Source organism: Castor canadensis, chromosome 12 (genome assembly GCF_047511655.1).
Source record: "Castor canadensis chromosome 12, mCasCan1.hap1v2, whole genome shotgun sequence".
Taxonomy (NCBI): Eukaryota; Metazoa; Chordata; class Mammalia; order Rodentia; family Castoridae; genus Castor; species Castor canadensis.
In genome coordinates, this window is record NC_133397.1 from 121636332 (window position 1) to 121662436 (window position 26105).

Here is a 26105-nt window from a genome sequence, read left to right on the forward strand (position 1 = left end):
CTTTGACACAATACATAAATGTCAAATATTTTCTCATCCATCTACTGAAAATGCAAAATTTCTAAATGTATACTATTCATCACATTTTATAATTTTTTTAAGTGAACTAGTCACTGATCTGAAATAGCAGGAATAACAAAAGTAAATACCCTATCTCATTCCTATAAATGCGCAACTCTTGATTACCCAATGTAAGACACAAAGAGCTTCACAGACTTTCTTCCATGTAAGAAGAAATGCTCTGTAGATTGCCAAACACAGATATATCGCACAATATGACTTCAATGTCATCAGATTGATTGTATGGAAATATAAGAGGGGCCTTACTACAAAATAAACAACTAACTAAAAGAGATAGTTAGATTTATACTTAAGAGAAATTAGGTGATTTTATTGTTTTACATTCAAAAGAAGTAGTAGAGTATTGGTGAATTTGTGTTGTTTAGCTTAAAGCTTTTGTGTTTTTAGTGGCATGCTTAGTACAGCTTTGATTTATTACTGAACTTGATTGTACTCTACAAAGGACTATCTTTCTCTTATGGCAAGTAGGTTGTATGTATGCTAAGATCATCTGTTTTCATTTGTAATATAATTACCATACATTACTTACTTTAAATCTCTAAATATTACCTCCTCTTCTATCACGGTTTTCTGGCAAAGTTTCACCAAATTTGTCTACTACTTATTAGTTCCTTGTTACAAATGTTACTCTGTTTTCAGGAAATAGAGAAAAACAGAGGGGAAAACAGTATGCATAAAAAAGTCTTATTCTAATTATTAATATGTGAACCATGTACAAAATTAGAAAATTTTCTTTCCAGAAAAAATAGTTATTATTTCAAGAATACCTAACGAACTTGAAGTGATAACATTGATGCAATTATGCTTTCATATTACCTTTTTTGTGTGTGTCTTTTCAATACTACTTCCTTTACTTAAATGTGTGTTTCACTGCCTAATTGAGAGGTGAAAAACAAAGATGGTAGAACATACTTTGGTAAGTGAAAAACAGCATGTGTAAGTATAAATCATAAAAATTAAGTTCTATTTTGAGAATAGGTAATAAACTTGTTTTATTGTATCTTTCAACTACCACTACTTCACAAATTCATTTTCAAGCAATGCAGTCAGATGAAAGATTTTAACATGAGTGTAGAATAAAATTTCCAACAATTATTTTGTATGGATCTTGAAAAACTAGGCTGATTTTACCCTACATAAGATAGATAAGTAAATAGAAAAAAAAGAAGGAAAAAAAGAGTTAGCTACAAATATGCTTTAGGGAGTCATGCCAAAACGTGTCAGAAATAACTTCAGTTTTACCTAAAACCCCAAGTGAAAACTTTTGTTCCCTATTTCTGCTAGAAAATAATGGGAAGTTCTGAATGTGGTTTTAATTCCAAGGGTTATCATTATTCTGATAGCACCCCATCTAATTTCACCTTCTTCCTATTATTCTGCAATTTCATTGTTATGCACAATCCATTCCTTCAAATGGAAGTTTTGGATTTAATTTACTTCATGTCATTATGTTTTCTAGGAAAAGAGATATCAAGTAATCATGCACAAATGCATATGTACTTATGGTGTCAGTATAAGAACAGATGTAATATGCTGTAATCCTCCAAAATCATAACTTTCTTAAATTTTTCAATCCTAATCATGATTACTATCTTTTAAAATCTGAGTATTTTCAATAAAAACTTGGTGGAGATTTCTTTTTCTTTAACTTTGGAAAACAAAAGTATTTGGAGACTTAGAAATAATCGCTTTTTCCTTTCCATCATTCATTCATCACTGAATTCTTCCTCAGGCATAAGCACAAGTCAGACTGACAGGGAGACTATATTTCTGTGTATGTATGTGTGTATGGGGAGAGATATTTTATCTGGGGAAGGGCACTAATGGAATATACCATTTACACTCAAAGAAAAAAATAATGAAGCCCCTTCATTTATTCCTGCATGGCATTTTCAGATGAACTCCAGCCCTAAATAAATATGTAATGCGTAACCACAAAAAGTATTTCAATAGTGTTCATAAATGACCATATCCATCTATAAATGAAGAATACATCTATAATACATTTTTTTAATGTGTGCCTTGGATAGAAAATGCACATTGAGAGTCTGCACTGCAAACTTTGTTTCAAACACTAAGTGGTACCTCAGGTCCTCTGTCAATGACAGCAGAAGGTCCCAGCGCACTGTTTGTTTCCTAATCCTGTATAGAGCTGACTCTTTACTCTGTGGCTCAAGTTTTCCCACAAATGCTGGACTGGAGCAGGAGAGTCCATCCTTGTTTGGTTAACAAATTCCCCGCGAAATATCACCCCCCAAAGCCCCCAGGAGCTGTAGTGATGTCATATCCGTTGTTCAGGTCTCCCCATCTCTCTCCTTAATCTCTTTCTTGGGTCAAAACTTTTGAGGTGGGCTGGCTCTCCAGCAGCTAGGGAGAGGGTGGACTGGGCGCGCTGGCTGGAGGCGCTTCAGCACCTCGGCCAGCGCCCACTGCAGCGCGACCCACCCCGGGGAGCTGGCGGACTCCGCGCTGAGGATGCCTGCGGAATGATCGTCCCCGGGGCGGCTGCTGCTGCTGTGCTGTGCTGTGCTGTGCTGTGCTGTGCTGCCGCCGCCTCTGCCTCTGCCTCCACTCTGCTCTCCCTGGCTGGCAGGCAGAAAGTGCAACGGGCAGGGAGCGAGGAAAGGTCTCTGCAGTGAGCGGAGTGGACACAGGAAAGAGAGCAAAGAGGGGCAAAAACCCAGATCAGAATGCAGGCGACGTCCAGCCTTCTCAACCTCCTGCTGCTGTCTTTGCTTGCTGGATTAGATCCTTCCAAGGTATGGGCGATATTTTTGACTTTTGTTTGAAATAAATGTGCAAACCGATCAAAACGCAAATACATATGAGAAAAAAAAAAAAACGGCAAGGGGACGTAGCTCTTTGAGCTAGCTACCTGGCAGTGCCTGGGGTCTCCGCACTGCTGGGAAAATAACAAGGTGAACTACCGGAGGAATTGCCTCTCGAGTTAGGGTCCTGGTGTGACGGGGGAGGGACCAGGAGCAAAGATGCTGTGCACGGGCAGCGGGCAATGCGGCTCCCCGGGGGATTTAGCTCATTCGGTATCCAACTGCCTCCTGTTCTCTTCCGAAGTGGGACGGGAAAAGCAAAGAGTTTGTAGCTGAAACAATGCAATCTATAAACATGCGTGAGGAGATGGTGAATCGTTTCTTTGTGGAAAGCAGGGAAGCGTTTTCCAGTTGATCCCCGTCAATAATACCCCCCATGGCAGACGTGCTGCGGTGTGTGTCCGAAACATTTGGGATGCTGATTGCAACCCACCGGGCACAGCAGCAGAGCTGTGCTCCACCATGGCCGGGAGGCTGAGGGAAAGGGGCTATGTTTGCTTCTTTCTTTTCATTAAGGAAATTAGGGAACACCGAGGAAGTTCTGATTATCAGTGTTAAGAAACGGGAAGGAGAACCCATCAAACTAAGGAGGAGATAGGAAGGGTGAGTCTTCTCCTGAGCTGTTGAACTCTGAAAATTACCCAGTACTGGTAATTAAAGCGAACGCTAAGGTCCTTTGATAAAAGACATGGCAAAAGATTTTCAGCGATCTAGGAGAAAAGTCTCGATGACAAAGAATGGTCATTTCAGGGATTCAAGCATGCTAAAAAAAATCACAGTTATCTGGACTAAGAAATAAGGCATTTGGTAAAAAGAACAAGAGCTACAATGTATCTATTATTTTACTTATTTATTTGGCCAACAGCAGATTGATACTATTGGGAAAATGATTACAGTTAAAAGCTGTATTTTGGAATACCCTAAAGTTGTTTTTAAAGCTTAACATCATCTGTGTAGCGCAGGCAAATTAAGTTTCCTGTCATAATTGGATAGAACCAAGGTGTAACCAAAATCAAATGCTGGGGTCCTGATATTTCCAGGCCTAACAGAGAACACAGTGAAAACTCAGGGACATGTCATATGTACTCATAATTATTTCTGTGCACTTTTTGTATTTAGAGAGATGTGATGGAAATAAAATATTTTTATTTTAGAATTATGGTTGTGTTGATGAAATACTTGATGGCTATATTGTGAAGCTTTACACAGTGTATGAATGCCATTTGAGTGAACTGAATGGCATATTACATATACAGTGGGGTAGTTTCAGAGCATCTTATACCAGTGCAAAAGTGTCAATTTTGTTTCCATAGTTCTAAATCTTCTTTTCTTTATGCCTCCTCACCTGTAGTGACATATTCCACTACGACTCTCATAAGATCTTGGTCAAAACTTTTGAATACATTCCTTGACAGATTTCATTTGGAAAATTCTTGGTGAGACATTTCTCAAAAACAAAATTAGTTACTGAGTTAATACAGGAAAAGTCACTGGACTTAAAGTGAGTTTTGTCATTCTTTAAAAATTTAGAAATATGGAGCCTCATTAACAATTGTGCTTATGATTTGGTTTGTCTGATATCCATAAATTATTCATTGCATAAATATCTTCATTGGTGACACCTCATTCTTTCCAAAATTATACATATATATAAACATGTTATGTATAATCATTTTATATATAAAACCTTTTGCTAAGTATGGAGATGAATTCCCCAAATAAATAACTCAGTTTTGATTAATATGATGTTTTCTAGTTTTGATGAGTCTATTTCTGCATAAATATAAAACTTTCTAATCTGGGTGGACTGAACTGTGAATGTTTGGTACAACTGAGCTGGAAGTCCAAGGAGGAAAGGAATATGTCAACTTTTCAAACTTCTCAGCTTCTAGATACTTCAAGACAGTGTGCAAGGAACAAAAAATAATACTTTGTCCCATATCACACATGAGATTATATAGAATATTAAGATTTTGATGACCAGTAATTTCAATATAGTAAAATGTTTTGGATTTGTATACATAATATTGCTTTTAAAAGGGTGAATAGAGATTACTCTACATGTTTTGCCCAACTATTTTTGGTTACCAAATTATATTATCTCTTGCACAAAACATTACAAATATCACCATATGTTCTCAAAATAATTGCCAATTAAGTTGTGAATTCTACCTTTTCTCAATTTCATTTTTTATCATACAGGTTAAGGGTTTAAATTTTTTTTAAAAACTAGAATTGATGTATCAAATTATGTCTGTCAAAGTGAAAAATAAAATTCAACAACACAGTACCACAGAAGACCACAATTTTTTGGCAAATTAAGTAATAATTTAAGTGATGACACTTTAATGAACAGAAATTCTACACAGGTACTTCTTATGTACTAATTTGTTAGGACTATAATATACCACCAAATTTTAAAAGTAAGTTTATTTTCCTTTAGGTATTAATTCTATCTTCTATACTTTGTTTTTATTGTAAATATGTGTAATCACACATGGACATACACAAATTGGCAAACTGACAGCTCTAAAAATTAAGCAGAGATTTTTTTTAAAGCATAGGATTCTATATACAACAAATGTTAATCTAAATCTTACAGACTGTTTCTTATATATAATTTAGCTAAAACCGAAATTGTTTGCTAGCCACAGTACCAATCTATCTTATGGAAGACCATTTGTTTACATCTATAATGTCTTTCCTGTGACTGATGCTTGCTTATCTCATATGACATTTTATAAAGTGCTCAGGTATTACCATCTTATGGTAAGTTACTTGAAAATCAATTTTATTTTTAAATAAAAGTCCAAATATCTCTGCTCATACAACTAATTTACTTTCAGCATGCACTTGCTTTGTTTATTTCTCATTTAATAGTTTAGGAAATTGACAAGATTAGTACTTTTTTCCCACTGGAGGCAATTCACTGCTAATTAATTATTTGTATTTTCATATAGACATATTGATTTTCTTCTCAGAAAATTAATTTGAATTATTTTCCTTAATTAAAGTCTAATTAGCAAGTTTCCAGTTCCTTTTAGAGAAACTCATGGGTATATTACTTTGCTTATGTAAAGAAATGTCAACTAATTTCATTTGTAATGGAATGCCTGAATTGTAGGCAGTATGCCAAAATCACCATTCAATAAGTAAAAATGTAAAATCTAAAAGCTTGTAGAAATTCACTTATTGCCCATTTTCATACAGAAAAGACTCTTTCTGGGCAGGAAATTCCTGACAGTGGCTGCTAGATGGCATCTCTGTGCTTTTAAACTGAAGGCATCTTGAGTTCAGTAATGACCTTGGTAGTAGGAGAGTGGACTTCTGTTTTCTTTTACAAGAAGATTTTTAACAGACTTGAACATTGTAACAAAACAGTAATTTCTGTGAACCAGAACCATGAATTTTTTCTGCTCTGTAATGCTAACCTATGAAGACAGGAGAATATAAACATTTCTGTGCAGGTTTTGAACAGAATGTTTACACTGGCGCCAGACAATTGGGGAACAGATACAAAGACTTGACATGAGCATATCCACACATGGAGGTAACTGCTGGACTTTAATGTAGTCATAATTCTGGGATAAATATATTGCAAAATACTTTACTGAGTAATCATATTAGATTAAGTAAAAACTCACTATCTTCTCACCTGGAAATATATGAAACTTATCTCCATAAAGCTCAGACTACAGACATAAAATACAACAATGATTCAGCAATAATCTCCAACACCAAACTGTTTTATCTGCCAAAACAACCTAGTCAATTAACACTCTTGCTCTACATAAGAAAAATGTTCTAAGATCATATAGACATGAAGGAAGCTAAAAGAATTTCAATAATTGTATTGTTAAATATTTATAATGTAATAGGCCATAATGCCTTCATATTTTGGTATTGCTAAAGACAGTATTAAAAAGAAAAACCTAAATTGCCTTGATGTAGTTTTTGTACATAAATCTATCTAAAGTTCTTTTTCTCACAATTTTAAATAAATTTGTGAAAAAGAAAAAAAATAGTATGAAAGATAAACTGATATTACTACCAATTTGCTTTAAAAAACTGTCTCTCTTACATCTCCTGTATGCTAGAGACATCATCGAAACAACAGGATCAGCCCAAATGAAAACAAAGGACATAGATTGATAACATTTGGTAAGAATCTGTAATTATGCACCAGCAAACCCTTACATGGTAAATACCCAAAAGTTTGGAGGAAACTCACCAATGTTTTGAAAAAAAAAAAAATCAGATTCCTGCTATCATTTTGTCCCATAATCCTTAACCTAATTAAACTTTTACTTTGGACAAGGTAAACATTCTTTTTCGCTCATCCTGAAGGCAAGGTGGAAAGGTTAAAATGATGCTGGTTTCCTTCATTTTTCTCCTAAAATTTCTAATGCCTATGTCTCTGTAACTGACTACTGTGCTGCTCAGTGCCCTTTCAACAGGGGCAGCACTCGGGTTTCTGGTTTCAGGTTTCTGGTGCATACTTTGCTACTGATGATATATACATTTATGTGACGCTGGAGGAGGTTGTGTTCGCAGGGCCCTTACCTACAAAATGAGAAACTAGACGTCCTTAAAACTTCTTTACTAAGCTCTAGAATGACTCTGTTTACTAATATTTGATCATTCATCAAAAATTAGTAAGTTCTTTTGTAGGGTATACATAGCAAGATCGTATTTAGGAGACCTCCAGATGATTCTCTTAAATAATATCATGTCAATGGAGTTTTACTCAGCCATGAAGAAGAATGAAATCTTATCATTCTCAAGTAAATGGATGGAACTGGAGAACATCATCTTAAGCAAAGTTAGCCAGGCTCAGAAAGCCAAAAATGGTATGTTCTCCCTCATATGCGGACTTTAGGTGTAAAACAAATGCAGTAATATTATTGGACATAGATCACACACTAAGGGGAGAATGCATACAGGAGGAATAGGGAAAGGTAGGAAACCCAAAACTTGAAAGTGTTTGATGTGCCCACTGTAGAGGAGCTAATACAGTAATCTTGAAACAACAGAGGTCAATATGGGAAGGTGACAGGGAAGTGGTAAAGAGTTCTGGTAAAGAGGAATCAATCCTGGTTGTAATACACTTGTACACAATGCTAGGAATCTCTCTGTATAGTTATCCTTATCTCAACTAGCAAAAATGCTTTATCTTTCTTATTGCTGATGTCTTCTCTTCAACAAAACTGGAGAAGAGGACAGAACAGGTTCTGCCTGGAAGTGAAGGGGGTGGGGGGAGAAGTAGGGGGTGAAGGGCAAGGGGGAGAAATGGCCCAAACAATGTATGCACATATGAATAAATGAATAAAGATAAATAAATAATATCATGAAGTTCATTTCTTGGGTTTGACATTCAGGGCTTTAAATTTCTTGATATACCACTCTCCTCTCCTCTATCCACATACACCATCCATGTGTTCAGGCTTTTCTCCATTCACCCATCAGACTTTCCTCTCTGAAAAGATCATTTATAAATCTAGCAGAACTGAAAGCCAAGGGTTTCCTACTTCAGTTATAAGTCTGCTATTTAATGAAAAATTCTCTAGTGAAAAGTAAGTGAAAACTTATTTCCCGTATAAAAAGACTTACTGGGTATACTGAAGAGATATGAAAAGTATTTGGGAAGCACATTTTCTTACAAATGGTAGCACATTTTCTCTTGCTGACTATTTCCAAGCAAGCACAGTCTTAACAATATTTTATAGGCTGGTGATTATTAGGAAAACATCAAGTTTGAACTAAGAAAATGTGCTAAGAAAAATATGAGACTGAGGAAAACTGCAATCTAGGAAGTAAGATATGGTATCTGATTTACTTAACCAATAACTGTAATTTTACCTATAAACAGAACAGAATTTAATTGTCAATAGTGAAACTAAAAAAACAAGATGTGAAACCAAACTATTGTCTTTGTAGGTAAAGTAAGGTTAAATCTTTGGGATTGAGTCATTGGGATTATCGGTGAATTTGCACATATGGGAATAAAATTATTTCCTAGTGGCATTAAAGTATTAAGGTAATATCAAAAGAGTTTTAAACACTCACTAGTCTAGTTTAAATCTAAAATATGATCCTGAAATGCAGTGCTTTAATATTTTAATAATATTTTGAACTCAGGACTCCATGCTTGCTAGGCAGGGGCTGTACTGCTTGAGCCATACATTCAGCCCATGCTTGAATATTTTACTCCAACTAAAACTGGTCATCAGTCTTTTCCAATCTATGCCACTTATCAGCTAAAAACCTTCAGAAATTTTTTTAGGAAGTTAACACTATCATGACAGCTTTTAATATGATTTTTGAACTAGTGAAGGAAGAAATAGGGCTGACTTTAAGTCCTAACAGTACAACTTTTCAATGGCCAATCAACCTGAAATAATATAACGCCAATGAATTTACATTATTATTGGTAATATATGAAAATTTATTTTAAACCATAAAGTCATTTACAAATATTCTACTTATAGCAATTAGCCTTAAACCAAATCTTAGGTCTTTGTGTACCATATATTAAGGACTCATAATAATAAAAGTACTCATACCCCTTTACTCTCACTGTTATCTATTTTCAACTTATTTCAGAGAAGTGAAAGTCATGTAAACTTATCAGCATAGGTTCTCAGATCTAGGGACTGGAGTTGGTAAAAATGGAAATTTAAATTTTTTTATGATACTGGGGTCTGAATTCAGGGCTTTGTATTTGCTAGGCTGGCACTTGATCCATGCCCCCATTCCTTTTTTCTCTGGCTGTTTTTGAGATAGGGTTTCCCTCTGTGTACAGGCAGGCATGGACCATGATCATCCACACTTCCAGCTGTAACTGGGATGACAGGAATGTGACACCACACCTAGCTTTCTTCTATTGAGATAGGGTCTTGCAAACTTTTGCCTGGAATCATGATCCTCCCAATTTCAGCTTCCCATGTAGCTGAGATGACAGATGTGTGCCACTGTGGCCATCTATTGGTTGAGATGGAGACTCATGAACTTTTTGCTGACAGTGGCCTCAAACTGTCATTCTATGGATCTTAGCCTCCCAGGATTATAGGTATGAGTCACCATTGCCAGGCTTCCAATTTCAACCTGTCATCTTAAGTATGTGCAGTGCCAATAATCACTTTTTACAAGTGTCTTAGAGAGAAAAATAAGGCACAAAGAATGGTTCCATAATATCAAATCCAAATCAAAAAGGGTTTATAGCAATCACGGACAAGAGATCACAGAGAGAATGGATTTATGTTAACAAAGAATCTACCAGGGGAAAAGCTGCATTTGTTTTTTTGGCCCAGCATGCCAATTATGATTTTGTGTATCTTTTCAAAGTATGCCCATGGTGAAACAGTTTAAATCATTATGAAGACTCAAATACAGTATTAAAGAAAGAAAAAGGAAAGGGATTTTTTCAACTCACTCAATCTCAAAATTTTCAAGGCAAGGGTCATGGAGAAAGGACGACATTCAAGAATAGAGTTTCTCAGCTGTTGTTTCTTGAATTATTTTCTGCCTCTTCACTTGTACCTATCTCTTGCTCTCTTCAATAGAGATTTCTAGAAAGTCCATGGCATGACCTGGATCTTAAGCTAACCACTGTAATAACATGACTGCTGATGTTACTCAGCCACCAGTGAATTCACCTGAGTAACTCATGAATCATTCCTTTCTTTTTCTCAACTCAACCCATTAGGTGATACAAATACATGAATACAACTTTGTACCATGTCACATAGACTCTACTCATGAAAAACTAATTTTTAAAAAATGTATTAGTTCAAAAATACTTGCAGGTTGTATCATAATAATGTATAACTTATCTCTGATACTTGCTATAGAGGGTTACAATTGAGGAGATTTAAGATTATCTATCTATCTATCTATCTATGACATCAGATTAGCTCTACCTATAGGGTCATATAATTTTACTGGCACTAATAATAATATTCAAACAGGTTGTTGAAACAATTAAAAATTTCCTAAGAATATTTATCTTTTCTCACTTTAAAAACAAAGTGCTATAAAGAATTATCACAAAGCTATGCCTTCTGTCATTCTCATACCAAACATTTTGAAGAATAAAAATAAGTAAAGAGAAAAGATTGCAGATGCTGTTGTATTCATGGTCGAACCTCTTCCTGCAAAGCTGTTTCCCTTTTGCCCATATGTCAAATTTTTACCTATATTTTAAGATGCAACTGAAATACCACTTCTTCCAGAAACACTTCTTTGACACTCCTTGCACTCCAAGAGGGAATAATTTTGATAAAATATGAACTCCTGTAAGAATCATGTTTTAATTATCTTTGCAACTTTGCAGCTACAAAGTCACTTTGATATTATGTCTAGCACAAAAGAGTGGTTCTGTGAACACAAGTGGATTGGAGTTCTTTTCCCTCCCAAGTTTGTAAAACACTTAATTTCTAATCACTCTTGTAAAAATGATGTTTCTTATACACTTACTAATTTTTTCTCTTATTGGTGATTATTTTGTTGACTCTTCCTTACTACATTCTAAGGTATTTATGGTATTATGTGTTTCCTACTGAATTCTAAGGGCCACTCTCTGCATCATCATTATCTTCAACTTTCCTATCCAGCAAGTAGCATAGTGCTTTACTCAAGATAAGATAGTTGATAAATATTTGTTCAATGAAAAAACAAATAAATAAAATAAATAGCTCAAGGAACATTTGCAACCCTTCAAATCATGGGTTAAATTCTATGTGAACATGACTTCTCTTCTTTTTTAAAATTTTTATTATCATATTATTGTTGTAGTGGGGGTATTTTGTGACATTTGCAAAACTATTTACTCTACATCTTAGTTAAATTCACCCCTCCCTCATTCTCCTTTATTTCCTCCTCCCCTGCCTTTAGAATAGATTCAACAAGTCTCATTCTTTGTTCTTAATCCATTCTTCCATGAGATAAGACATTAGATAAAGGGAAGTAAGACTGATTTTTAAGAACCTTATTTTCAAGGGTTTAGAAATTTTATATTTGGTTATTTATCTTGATTAATGCTGAGAAATTATGTCTCCTCAAATTTCCTATTAATCTTCTGCTTCCCCCCACCACCTTCAGTTCTATTTTTGACTTGTGGTAGCTCTCTGGGGTGAAGCAACCTGGATGCCCCTGTAAATCACTTGCTGTGTTGGATAAGGCTCAGTGGCAAAGTTAATAAATTCATTTACCTCCTGGTTAGTATGTTCTCTTCTTACAAACTTTCCATTTCACTCTTGTGGGTTTAGAAGTCTAAACATTTTATAAATATATATGTGTTATTTTGACTACCTTTAGGTTGTGTAATAGTTTTATTTGGTTAATTGGTGTATTCTCTACACTTTTCCATCTGTTTGCAGACTGAGTTGTTTCTTTAAGGGTATAAAATATTTGGTTGGAATTATTGTCTTACTATACATTCCTACCATGCCATATAAAGAAAATCAAATTGTCTCAGTATTTCTGTGGTCTTCCTATATGAGCATAATATGTAGATAAAGAATAAGTTTGATTATTAAAAACCAATACAGGTATTGTAGTATTATAACTTCTTAACAGAAGAAATTTAGAAGCCTTCTAATTAACTTTGTCAGTTCAAATGCTCTGAAAAGAAATGCCAGTAATAAAATTGTTTAACCAGCACAAATAAACAGCTAGCTAGATAACCCCAAGGGTAGGGTGAAATTGAATAGACAATCCTTTTAATTTTTCAAACTAAGTTGAAGATGATTAAGAAGTATGATCCCACGGTGATTGAAATAACATTACTAAAGGGAACGATTCCAGATGGCAGAATCTCTTCAAATAGAGAATCAGTATTGCAAATGTTGATTCACTGGCACCAAAATGTCATTGGTGAAATATTGCCTTACAAAAGACACCATCACTTCTGGGAATGATCTATGTCTAGGGCTGTGTGGGGAGTGTTTGTCTGGAATTAGTACCAGTGATGAGTATTCTGCACCTGATATGTTTCCAGGCATACTGACCACATTTTAGTGCATCATTACAGTTCAGACAAACAGAAATATTATCTGACTCAAGACTCACTAAAGATTTTTATTTTGTTTGCTATTTATATTGTGTTACAGGCATATTCTACTCTTTACAAGTTGAAATGTAGATAAAGATGACAAAGAACAAAATGATCACTAGATACCTTAATGTACTCAAGGGATAAGCATGAAGAAATAGTTAAGGAGTTATAAAGCTCATTCCAAATAAGTACTATTTGTAATTATAATGATTCAAAAATGGACAGAAGATTTTTTGAGGGTGAGGGATCAAGTGAATGGAATGAATCAACAATTTATTCATGGTGCCTCTCATTGGTGTCAAAGCATCCTAACTTTCTTGTCAATCAAAGCAAGAAAAGTCTGAAAGTCTGAATATTTCTCCTAAAACAATGATAAAGACCTTAGGGAGTGAGGTAAATATGCATTAATTTATGTGTACCATGGAGCTAAACACAAACAAATACAATTAAAAGAAAAAGAAGATGAAGCAGGTATTTGTTTATACATCAAGGATGGCCTGAAGTTCTCACAGATGATGTTTATGCTTGTCCTTATGTCTATATACACTGCAGTGAGGTTCACTGTCCCCTACCAATACCACAAGCACAGCTGTGGACACTACACACACCATAAAATTATTGTAATTAATCTGAGACCTGTCCACTCTTCTTTTACTAACTGTTAGCATCAAATTTGTAAGAAGATCTACACAGTTCATCTAATCTTTAAGATTCCTTAGTAAGAAGAAATAGAAGTCAGAATAAAGCAAGAAAACATTAACTTTCTTTTCCTTTCTTCATTTGCATCTTAATTTGCAAAGAAAGAAGCAGTTGACACTAGATTGCATTTTGTCCATTTCTACATTATCATATTGGAAAAGACAAGTTTTTTTCTCTCTCAAGAGATTCAACCTAAATAATATTAATTTAGTGTATAAAATGAAGGTAGTGAAAAAGAGGAACATTTCAAATCAGAGAATAGCATGCACTGTGTAGGAAACTGGACAACTCATGGTATTATGAGCAGGGTACTGAAGTAGCAGTTAGGAAAGTTGGGTGTGATTTCAGCTTTGTCACCGTCTACTGCTATGTCTTTGGGAAATTGACTAAAGTTTTGTGTTTTCAATTTTCTCATGTACAAAATGAGTGTGTTGAGCCACCAATGCTCTTTTATATTTGGTCAGTCATCCTAAAATGAAGCTCTTTAATCTCTCAAAATGTAATTCATCCATCCGCTTGCTTTTTTCCCTTCGGCTCATAGTCTCTCAAATTATTTAAACTAAAGGTACTGCCTTTGATAAAAACATTATGATTCAATTGTGTATGTATACTGACACAAATACAAAAATATATTTAAAAATCCCAAGCATTTAACATTTCTTCTGTATTCTTTCATTAGGTTTTGAGAACTTAATTAAAATTTAAATGAATCAATGGCTTTGTGTTCCTACTGTCTTCATCTTACAAATGTTAAAACTAAAGAGACTCAGAGTTATTAAGAAATAGCTCACACATTTAATTCTGCATAAAAATCAGAGCTCTGTAACGTAACTGATGAATGATTTTCTACCTTCTGTCTACATGTTTCTAATATTAAAGAGTGGGGCAGTACCCAAAGAATTAAATTCATTTTCAATCAAAAACAATTGAGAGAAAAATTGCTTTAAAATTGCAGTGTATTTTCTTCTACTAAGTTGTGAGTCTTCCTTTGGTCAATAAAGAAAAAATGTATTGGCTACGATATGAGGAATAATATCTTCCTGAAGATGTTCATCTCTCAGTTCCCCTAACCTGTGCATGTCTTAAGTTATACAGCTAACAGAATTTATAGGTCTGACTAAATTAAGGGTCTTAACATATAAGCTGATGTGATGAAGGATTTTTGGGTTTTGACACTACTGGGGTTTGAACTCAGGGCCTCATGCTTACTAGACAGGAACTCCTCTACTTGAACCATTACTCCAGCAGTGGTGATGGCTTTTCTTAGGGGCTCAGTGCAACCAAAATAATCCTCATAAGACTAGAGGCTCAAAATCAGAAAATGAAGAGTGGATGGCAGAAGCAGAGATAAGGGAGATGAGCTTTCAAGATGGAGGAAGGAACTTCAACAAAAGCAAGTTGCTTCTGAAAACTGGAAAGCCAATAAAAATGGATTCTTCTACAGAGACCTCAGAAAGGAATGTAGTTCTGTAGACACTTTGATTTTAAGCTCCTAAGATTCTTGTCAGACTTCTGACTGCCAGAACTATAAAATAATGCATTTAATGAATTAATTTTGAGGTAATTTGTTACAGCATTAATGATAAACTAATACATTGATCTGTATGCATTAGTGATAACTATATTAGTAATTGTATCAGTGAGCTTTCACTTACTGTAAAAAAACTAAGGTAATCAATTATAAAAAGGATAATTTCATTTTGGCTGACAGTTTTGGAAGGTGAAGTTCATGATTGATTGGCTCCATTGCTCTTTGGCTATGTGAGTGTATTGTGGCCAGAAACCATGGTAGAACAGCTATTCAGCTCACAAAAGTCCCATCATCACATTCCAAGGCACATTACCAATGGCCTAAAACCTCCCACTAGGCTCCATCTCTTAATGGTCTTCACCACTTCCCAATAGCACCAAACTTGGGACCAAGCTTTAACACTGTGCCTTTGGGGACATTTTAGATCCAAACTATATAAATATCTAATATTTTAAACAAAATATAATCAACCAGTAATGGTCTGTCTATGCCTAGGAATATTAAGATTTGAAAGACCATAGACATGAAATTAGGGTGCTGTCAAAAATTTTTAAGGAAGCTAAATAATATAGAAATGAAAAAAACAGTATTTTTGATGGTACTAGGATTTGAACTCAGGACCTCACACTTGACATCCTATACAAGAATGAATATAGAATTTTAAAATCTGTTTAAATCAGCATAAGAAGGGTACTAAGGTAGAAAGGAGAAAAACAGAGGAGGTGAACCTATTCAGATTATAATACATATGTACATGGAAATATCACAAGGAAACTCCCTGAATCTAACTATCTTAAACAAACAAAAATGTTGTTTTGTTTTTTACAAAAATGAAAAACAGGAGAGTAGAACAGATCTTGTCTCAGGGGTTGGCACCAGTGGGAGTGGAAAAGATGTAGAGAAAGGGTGTAGGAGGGTGAATATGGTGCAAATACTGTGTACACCTGTATGTAAATGGAAACATGAGACCTATTGAATCTATTCCAGGAATGGGGGAGGGGAGATAAAGAAGAATGATGGGGGAGAGAATTCAACTATGATACATTGTAGGAATTTTTGTAAATGTCATAATGTACCCCCAACACAACAATAACAAAAAAAGAAATGAAAAAAGAACAAAAATAAAACATGTTTCCTGGAGAAGACCTTAATACAATTATACATAAGCTTAACTGAATTACACAATAAGCTTGTTTTTTCTCAGTTGACATTTATAACATACAGTGTAAGTCTTTACCTATGGTTAGGTAAAGTCTGATAATAGAAAATCATCCACAATATAAGAATTAAGTTATTGTCATTTTATTTCTTTTCTACTGCAGGACTTTTAAAAGCATGAATGGCAAATTCTTTGTATTGGTTTTATAATCTACCTTCTTTGGCAGTGAAAACACAAATAAATAGATGACCTATGATTCAGTACAGTGATGACTATGACTTCTTTGTTTTCATCAGTCAAAATCTGATTTACCAAAAGCATTGGCAAGTCTTCAGATGAAAGCAATTTTGTTCAGGGAAATAATGCATAATACTCAGTTCAGACACAGTCTAGCATGTAATGATTGTTATGAATTTTCACAAAGTGTAAGCAAGAGTCCCCTTTTAGTAAGAAGATGAGAAAAAAAATTCATGTTGTTGAGTTCCTTTAATCTTAAATAATTAAGATTTGTTTTAGCCATAAGAAAATACATAATGAAGAAAACAGTCTAGAAAGAATGATTCTCAATGATTTAAATTGTCACATGGGATAAATAGATCGTAGAAATTCACACTGAAACCATTTTTAAACAAATAATCATGACTGCCACTCGTCTAGGAATTGGAACTATAGCAATTTTGGAAAAGATATATCACAAGCCTCAAAATTCCTTCATCTTTTCTACTGGAGGACCCATAGAAGTAAAATGAGAATTGTATGATATGTCTTGTAGAAGAGACAACATAAGTAGGACAAGTGGCTCTTCAGTGGAATGACGCATAAAAGAATATTTCCTGGGAGTGGCAATGCTTAAAGGCAGATAAGATAGACGACGGAGGAAGGAAAGGACATCCATTAAGAGGCACACTGTGTACGAAGTCATGAAGATGTAAAATAACATGTGAATTATAAAAAAGCTTGTTTTATGTGACTTGAATTCTGTTAGTCCTAATTATTCTTAATTATGTAAGAAGCAAGAGAAAACGATGCAGATGGAAAAGAAAGAGATCCTTCTGTGGCATTAAAATGATTGAGAAATCATTACCCAATGTTCCCAAGATACAGCCAGATTAGAAAAGTTTTGGAATTTAGTTATGTTATCCCAAATAACAAGATGATAAAACAAATATCAAAACACATTTTAATTGTATAATCTAGAGTCCCCACGATACAAAGCCAGTATATAAATTTCATGCATATATACATGAGGAAGATAAAGAGAGAGAGAGAGAGAGAAAGAAAGATGACAGAGACTTATTAGAAATTTTTTCATACGATTGTGGAGGCTAAAAACACCCAAGAGCTACAGATGGTGAGTTACAGACTCAGGAAAGCTGATGCTGTAGGTCTAGTCTAAAGTCCTGTAGGTTTGAGACCTCACAAGAAACACTGTTCTAGTTTGAAGGTAGGAAAAACCACAGCCCTAACTCAAAAGCAGTTAGGAAATTGTGATTGTCTCTTATTCAGCCTTTTTTGTTCTATGGAGCCTTCTGCAGATTGCTTGGGGTCAATTCCCTCTAGAGAGGACATTCTCTTAACTCAGTATACCAATTCAAATGTTAATCTCATCTAGACACACCCTCAAAGACACACCCAGAATAATGTCTGAGCAAATATCTATGTCCCCCACGGCTCTGTCAAGTTTATATGTAAGATTAACTATCATAGTAGTAATATAAAAATTTAAGTATGCAGCTATTAAATGTCTATACTTTATATATCTACTGTATACCTAGTTAGCTAACTTTGTAAGTATCTACCTATTTTAATCATCAAAACAAAAATTACATGTTTCACCCCAAGATCTTCTGACTCCATGTGCTTGCATGTCTCTGCCTAGTCCCTATTGTGTTAGTTCACACCCAGGATAGTAATGACTCAAGATTCTTTGCATTGTGATTTGCACCCCTATCAGCATACATGAAAAAATTTTATATTATTCAATTATTAAAAGTATTATGAATCTCATTAAGAAGTCTGCTTTGGGGGGTGTTTCCCCCAAAAAAAGGATCTTTTACTGTACTCTTATCTGGTTACGAGATGATTCTAGCCTGGTTAAATTGGCCTTGAATTTAGCATAACCTAAATTTTAGTCAGACTGTGTACCGATTTCAGATCCTATTGACCAATGTTTTCTCACGATTCAAAGTTTATTCATCTAGAAATAAGAGAAATTTCTTTCCATTACCTTTTTTCCTTTTCCTTCATTTTTTCCTTTTTCATCTACTAATTTTCATTATTAAATTCATTAAAAAATAAAACATTTCTCTATCAAAATGTTAAAATTCAGACTCCAAAGTCCACACCACATAAAACAAGTTCCTACATTACATAAAAAAATAACAAAGTGACCAGGATAGGACTGCTGTAGAAGTTTGGAATTGATCACCAGTTACAAACCTATGTCACCAGGGACAGTGGCCAACTTTTTCAATGTGTTATCATTGAAAAGTCAGCATTATCTAAGATCTAAGGATGTAGCACCAATCAACAAGACATGGTGTCTACTTCATAAAAATCACGGGGTAGTTAAATGAACAAATGAGCAAAATGTATGTTAGAAGTTAGTTCCTTATATGGAGGGAAAACAGAAAGAGAAGAGTGAGAGACAAAAGTATGTTGTGTGATAGGGAAAAATGATGAAAATGGGCTTCAAAGTAAGAGTGATAAAGGTGTTTGCATGCAGAAAATGAGGGGAGTATCCTATAGATATATGGAAGAAGGAAATTCCAAGACAGAATATTCTAACTGTAAATTCATATAAGCATGAATAATTGTGGCATATTTGAGAAAAATCAAGGTTAGTGAACTTTAACTGAAATGAGCAAAAAGGAGGCTAACAGGAAATGAGATCAATGGTTTATCAGTAGACCAGATCGGGTCATTTAAAGGTTTCTGAGTGAGGTAGGATGACACCAGGGAGTTTTGAGCACAATCTTAACATGATGTGATTCATATCTTAAAAACCATCTGCGTTGTTATATGTATAATATAATTTGAGTGATAATTAAGATGTATTATAAAATAACTAAGTAGTATAAATTAATTAGGCTAATCGCAGTAAATTGGGAACTGACAATAAAAGAGAGGAGTCATGGAGGACTGCTAATTTTCTGACTTGAACAATAGTAAGAAAATATATTTTTTGTGATGGAAGTGCTGGTAGAAGGAGCAGGAGTTTGACTTGGGACATGAAAGTTCAAACTGTCTCTTAGACATTCAAGTGGTAAGTTGAATAAGAAACTTCTGTTTGTAGTTCAAGGGAGAAGTCTAGACTGAGTATATTGAATTGGAAATCATCAATACAAGACACTATTTAAGTCCATGAAACTTAAGGTGACCAAAAAGAGAAGTAGCTTGAATGATAAGCTTCAAATATTTAGGATTAAAAGCTGAGGAAAAATTGGTCAAGAGACTAAAAAACATCCAGAATGTAGAAAGAAAACTAGAAGATACTGTCCTTAAACCAATATGAACAAAATGTCTTGAGAAGAATGAGTTCTTAAATTCTTAATTTATTACATGCTCCATATGGGTCAAATAAAAAAATTGAAAATTCATCATTTTCTGTAGAAATGGAAATAAACAGAGATATTAGGAAGTGGTTTCAGTAGACTGATTGCAACAAAATCCTTATTACAATAGATTCAGTAAAGTATGAGAGTAGTAATTGGGAACAGCAGACGTGAACAAGACTTTTAAGGAGTTCCTCTGTAAAGAGAAGTAAAATATTGTATATCTAGAGAAAAATACAGCATTAGACATGTTTATTTTTGTTATATCTTAAATGGGTAAGTAATACTATGTATGCTATAATGTTGATTGAAATGACCCATGAAAGACTGGTTTTATACAGAAGCATAGAGATATTCTCTATGGGAACATGGTATGAATGATGTTGGTAGTTTAGGTAGGGAGTGAAAACACATGGAAGTTCCCTAGTAATAGTTTTCCTTTCCTTGGAGGAATAAGTAACGTGTTCAGTAGCTGAGAATGAGGATGACTTATCATTAAGAGAAAAAAAGGATAAGGTCCAGAAAACTGCATAGGAGCAAAGAGGACCAACAGCTTCCCTAGTGCTTGGGTTAATGGTAAGAATGCCAAAGTGCTTGAGAGTTCTTCAGGGCATGATGTGTACTCAGAGTAGAACCAGATTTCAATAAAAGCAAAAAGAGAAAGAAATTCAGAGAAGTGAGTAGACATGAGGAAATGTCACTAGTGATTGATTGTCAGTTTCTCCCACGAGGCAGTCTGCATTTAATCAATGCTGAGTCTTTTGTGTACATTGAAAGACAAGTCCAGGTTTTCCCCAAGACCTAACTATCTTTTCATTGACCTATGAAAAGATGTAGCTTGTCCAATTTTCCCTAAATATGGAAAATGTACCACACCATAAACTAGTTAGAGGGAATCCAACACAGATTTTAGCAGAAAGTGGGAAGATGTATCACTTCTTCCCCCTCACTCTGGGCCAGGTTTATCCTAGATGGCCACATCACTCTCACAGGACATCTCATGCATTGAGTCTTAGAAGTGTATGTCATATAATTAGGAAAAAAGGGCAAACCATATTGAATCAAAATCCTATCCTTAAAATATCTTGGAATACTTTCAAAGTAATATAAGAAAGCTGTGTTATTGACTGATGGGGGAGCTATCAACTCAAAATAGCAATAATCCTATAATAAAGAAAATTTATTGTTTCAACCCCCACCAAACACACACAAGAGAATTTGACTTACTTTTGTTCCATCCATAAGTCCTGAGACAAAAAAGTAAAGCCTAATTTCTACACACTATATTAATTGAAATAAATTTGAGGTTCATTACATTTAGCAATGTGTTTCTGCTCCAGCATATGCCTAGGGATACATGGCTTACATATGGCTTGTAAACCATTATAAAGTGTCTTTCTAATTATCTAACAAATATGAAAGAAAAAAAATGTTTAGTTTTATGTGACTAAAGCAAGAAAAAAATCTATGTGCCCTTATTCTCATTTCTCTTGCTGAAGGATAACATATGGAATAAAAAGAGTACATAAAATGATATAGCATTGTTGAACTAAGAATATGAAAGGGTAAAAATAAACGTGTGTCTGTGTGTACAAATATATGTTTGGTTTGAAAGAATGAGCATTTTATCTGGCAATTACTACAGAATTAAATTTCAATAATCTAAACTATTATAGAAAAAGTAAGTGAGCAGCATGAGTTATAGAATTTTTTAAATGCATCCTTAGCTTCATATCATATGAAAGTCTACTAATTATAAACATTTTATTTAAACTATTACCCAATAGAAACCTTTAGAACTCATTATAAATTAGATGAGAAAACTCTCAAATTATCCAATAGATTAAATAAACATGAGTGATTTAAAATTACCTTCTCATATAATTTAAATTCTTTGTGTAAAAATGGGTTTTTACACTGAGAAAGCTTATTATCCCTCTTTTCTTGCTTCCTGTTTTCCTTTTATGCAAAGAAAATGTTGTGTTTAACCTCTGTCACAGTTATTATATGGTCCAAATGACAAGAAATTTCAAAAAATAACCTTTCTTGTATGGAATTGCAATAAATAACTTGTCTCACTTGTAGCATGCTAACTTCTGTCCAAATCACACAGTTCTCAGTAACACAAATGAGAAAAAGAATGTACACCCCATGGGCCTGCATGAAGGCTAAATAGCATTTGAAGGACTGAATCCAATGACTGGTGTTTAGAAAGTCTTAGTAAATAGTAAGTTACTTTTAATAAATTAGTGTTGAAAATATTACTTGTGCCAAATATCCAATTTCTTAATTGATATGGTGCTATGAGGCAGGCTAAAAGTAGGGAAAGCTTGGGTCTGAGCCCTCTCCCTGGCTTTGGGAGCTCCACTGTAATTACAGTAAGTTAGAAAGAATAGGAACTTCCTCCCTCATGGGTGGGGCACCTAAGAATTAACTTAGGTGTATACAAGACTGTCATACCCAGATCCTCCCCCTGCTTAAGATCATTGAAGCCAGGTAGTGACATGTAATCTCTCCCCACCTCCCAATTTAATACGTTATAAAATCAACCTGAAATAAAGCCATGTTCTCCTTTTTCTGCTGGCACAGACTCTCTCCCTCTCAGTAGAGCAGGTAATCCTTTTTCCCTTTCATACAATAAAACTCTTCTTTCTCTCAACATTCACATATCCTGCTTGGATTCTTCCATGCAAGAAGATTTTTCCTTGGCACAAGAGCTAAGGTCTTCTGGAAACACCATTTACCATTGACACTATGTCTACAACTAACATTACTTATTCAGCTGATCTTATCCAATATTTTGTGAGTCTAAGAATATGCTGTGGAAAACAGCAAGGTAAAGACATACTTTCTTTTCATTAACCAGTACCTGTTCCTACCTCCTTCTCATAATGTTTAATATTTTTAGATTATCTTTGGAAAGTGCTAAAATGTTTATATTTAAGGAGAAAATGAGAAAAAGAAGCCACAAAGACATTTTAAACAGAAAACAATATATCTGAATCTGTAGGAATAAATAAAGAGCATAATAATAATAATAAAAAGAATAAAAATGATAAACAATGTTTTGCCATGAGAGTTAGCAAATAAGGAGTGAAAGGACGCAAATTTTTATGTTTATTTTTACTCACTTACAAATTACCCCCAATCTCTGGGATGTTGCTTCTGATTAGCATAAGGCAGGAGAAAACTAGACTAAGGAATGACCTCTAAGGTACCTCCCAACTGCAATGTATTTCAATTGAACAAATCTTTGCTGAACACATGTTAGGGTCAATTCTCTGGGATACTGTTAGTTTAGTTTCTATTCTCCATGCTCTTTTTTGTATATATAGCTCATTTGTTATTTATCCAAGAACCATAGCAAGTGTTCAAGGAAAACAGACATACAAACAGATCTAAGTTTCAGTTGACTTTGATACATTGTTAAGCAAGATAGATTATCTCAAAGAATTAAAAAAATAATATAAAAAGGCCATAATCCTACAATTAATCATTACTAGATCATCTGAGAATTTTTCCCAACTGTTACAGTGACAATGTTGAGAACAAGAAAAGGGTTGTTTCAAACTCTCAAATGAATATCATCTAATTTAGTTTTAAACTCCTTCATTTTAACAAAGAATGTGTATCCTACCTCTTGTACAATTTTCCGCACACATAGTTTGTGTAACTACCATTCAAATTTCCAGAGGGTAAAATATTTACTATTACAGATTTTTACTGAAAGCATTGTTGAGAGCAGATTATTCAGGAAAGTTTTGAGTTTACTGATAACGAACCACATTGTCCACTAGCTAAAAAGAGATATGCTCCCCTTTTTACTAAATTATTCTCTACTATCATGCAAAATAAATCCAATAATGAAAGTGTAAAGAATTTTCCGATTCTCATTAAAAAGGAAGCAATGTAAAGGTTCTCTTTTGGAGTTCAGTTTAGAGAATATTGTGTGTATAAAGAAAATAGCATGATTAAAACCTCATGATGTGAAGTTAGTCTTATCAAGTATTTACTTAGCTATACAATCTTGAGAAATTATTAACTTTCATAAGCCTCAGTTTACTTACATATAAATTCAGAGAAATATGAAACCTGCCACACAAGATTATTGTGGAAAGTATAGGAGATAATATTTTCTGACAATATTTGGAACACAGTAAGATAGGCACAACTGAAAACACTAATACCAATTATAGCCTGATTGCTAATTCTATTATTTGTATTAGCATCTGTGTCTGTGTGTAATTGTCTTTTTTTAGGTTACCAATTACATAAGCCCTCTCCAGTTGGTGGAAAAGGTGTGGATGAAGCTAAATATCAGCATAGTCTGTCTAGTCCTGGGCACCTGTCCAGTGACCAGTTGGTCACTACAGTCTACCTGGTTACATGCTGTGCTCCTGCAGATAACACCAAGTCAGAATTTTGTTAAATGGGATCCACACTCAAAATGAAGCAATTTGGAATTATTGAATTACATATTAGGTAAATTTATCTTAAAAGATTAATGAAGAAGATAAACACAAATCACTAATTAGAAGTTGACTCTATAATGTCTTACTGCTTTTTAATTTTTCAAACAACTTAATATGTTTCATTGTACTTTGATAATGTCTCCTTAACTGCTATTATACTTGTGCTAACTTGCAACAGATCTTCAAAAATTGCTTTTTTTCCTCTAGTATTTTCCTTCTTACTTTGCTCTTCGTTTATTCTCTTTTTCTCATTTTGACATATTATTTTTCCTTAATCTTTTCAACTCCTTTTATATGTCTTCACCCTGAATCTCTTAAATATTCTTTCCTGGAGATAGTGTCCTCTGTGTGAGACACATCTGTGGTCTTTGTCTAATTTTGCTGTCTATTTCTGATAACTTGGATCTGTGTGAAATAACAATTTTTCATGAAATCATTGTTCTACTTATTGTGTTGCAAGCATTAATAATAGGTGGCTTGCATTTTCTATGGCACTGGTCACTTGCATTTCTAAATGACATTTTACTGGCTGGAATGAGACTATTTTTATCCTCAGCAAAACATTGATATTTTTGACAAAAAGGACTGGCTGTGAGTCAGAAAGCCACAAAAAAAAAAAAATCTGTTCCCTTAGAAAACAAAGCTAACCATTTTATGTATTCTGGAGGTTCCTCTACCAACAGACAGAAAAATCTCATATTCCAAATAGCAGAAATCTTTGTTTTAATGGTTTTTACTATTAATTTCTTACTGTGTACAGAATAGCGGTTGTGTTTCCAAAAAGGTAAAAGTTTTAGTGCATACATAGAAAGCTTAACTTACTTTTTAAAACCAAAGACATGTGTGTGGTTTAGCTAGATAATTACTTTCTATCCATGGGACTATATAGGTGTATTGCTGTGTCACTTTAAATGAATGTAAATGTTATCTGACAATAACCACACCACTATCCCCATACTACATTTGTCTGCCTGGGAGAAACTTGGATAAAGAATTAATTTCAGATGATGAAAATAATTTGTTTCCTGTTGAGCTGGGAGAATTACATGACTTTCTCCCATCCATAAAGCACATCCTTCCAGTACTGACGACCTCATGTTGGCTGCCTATTTGGTGAGTCAAAGTCATGGTCAACACAGACAACAAATTCCATGCATGATGATTGAACAAGAGCTTTTCTGACATTGTCAACAGTGGCATCAACCATAGAAACCATAACAAAAACATGAAGATCTATTGAATTCCCTCTTCTGGAAAGGTAGAATTAGGCACCCTAAAGAAAAGAAGTTTTCTCATTTTCTAGTTAACTTAGCCCTTGTTCTAGAGATATGCTCCAAAAGCATGTCAGGAACAGTTCCTGTTTATGGGTCTTGCAATCTACCTGTGGACGCAACACCAAATAAAAAAATAGATAGTGTTTACAAATTGTTGGTCAAAAGAATGCTTCAGAGAACAAGTATGAGTGATTGTAGGGTTATGCAGCACTAAACCATCAGATTTGGATTAAAAGGCAATGCACCAATCGACCTAAAGAATAATAAATTGACAAACATTGCAAGCCCTTATCATCTGGATAAGAGTGAATTTATCACATCTCCCTAGTAACATAAAATTGTGAAAGAGGATCCACTGTGCACTGTCCAAAACTAAAGACAAATGGGAATATGCTAGTCCAATTGAGGTGTGTGAGCTCTTGGTAACTAAAAAAATTATCAACCTAGGAGAGG

General features: G+C 34.3%; 1 protein-coding gene across 1 annotated transcript in view; it reads left to right on the forward strand.

Annotated features, from left to right (window-relative positions):
• The first annotated feature begins 2390 nt into the window (after positions 1-2390).
• The window catches only part of Olfm3 (olfactomedin 3), a 202382-nt gene continuing 178667 nt past the window's right edge, over positions 2391-26105 (forward strand). Inside the window, exon 1 of the mRNA XM_020154970.2 lies at positions 2391-2840. Within this exon, the coding sequence (XP_020010559.1) occupies positions 2772-2840 (69 nt within the window). The 5' untranslated portion in view covers positions 2391-2771. The remainder of the gene's footprint in view (positions 2841-26105) is intronic.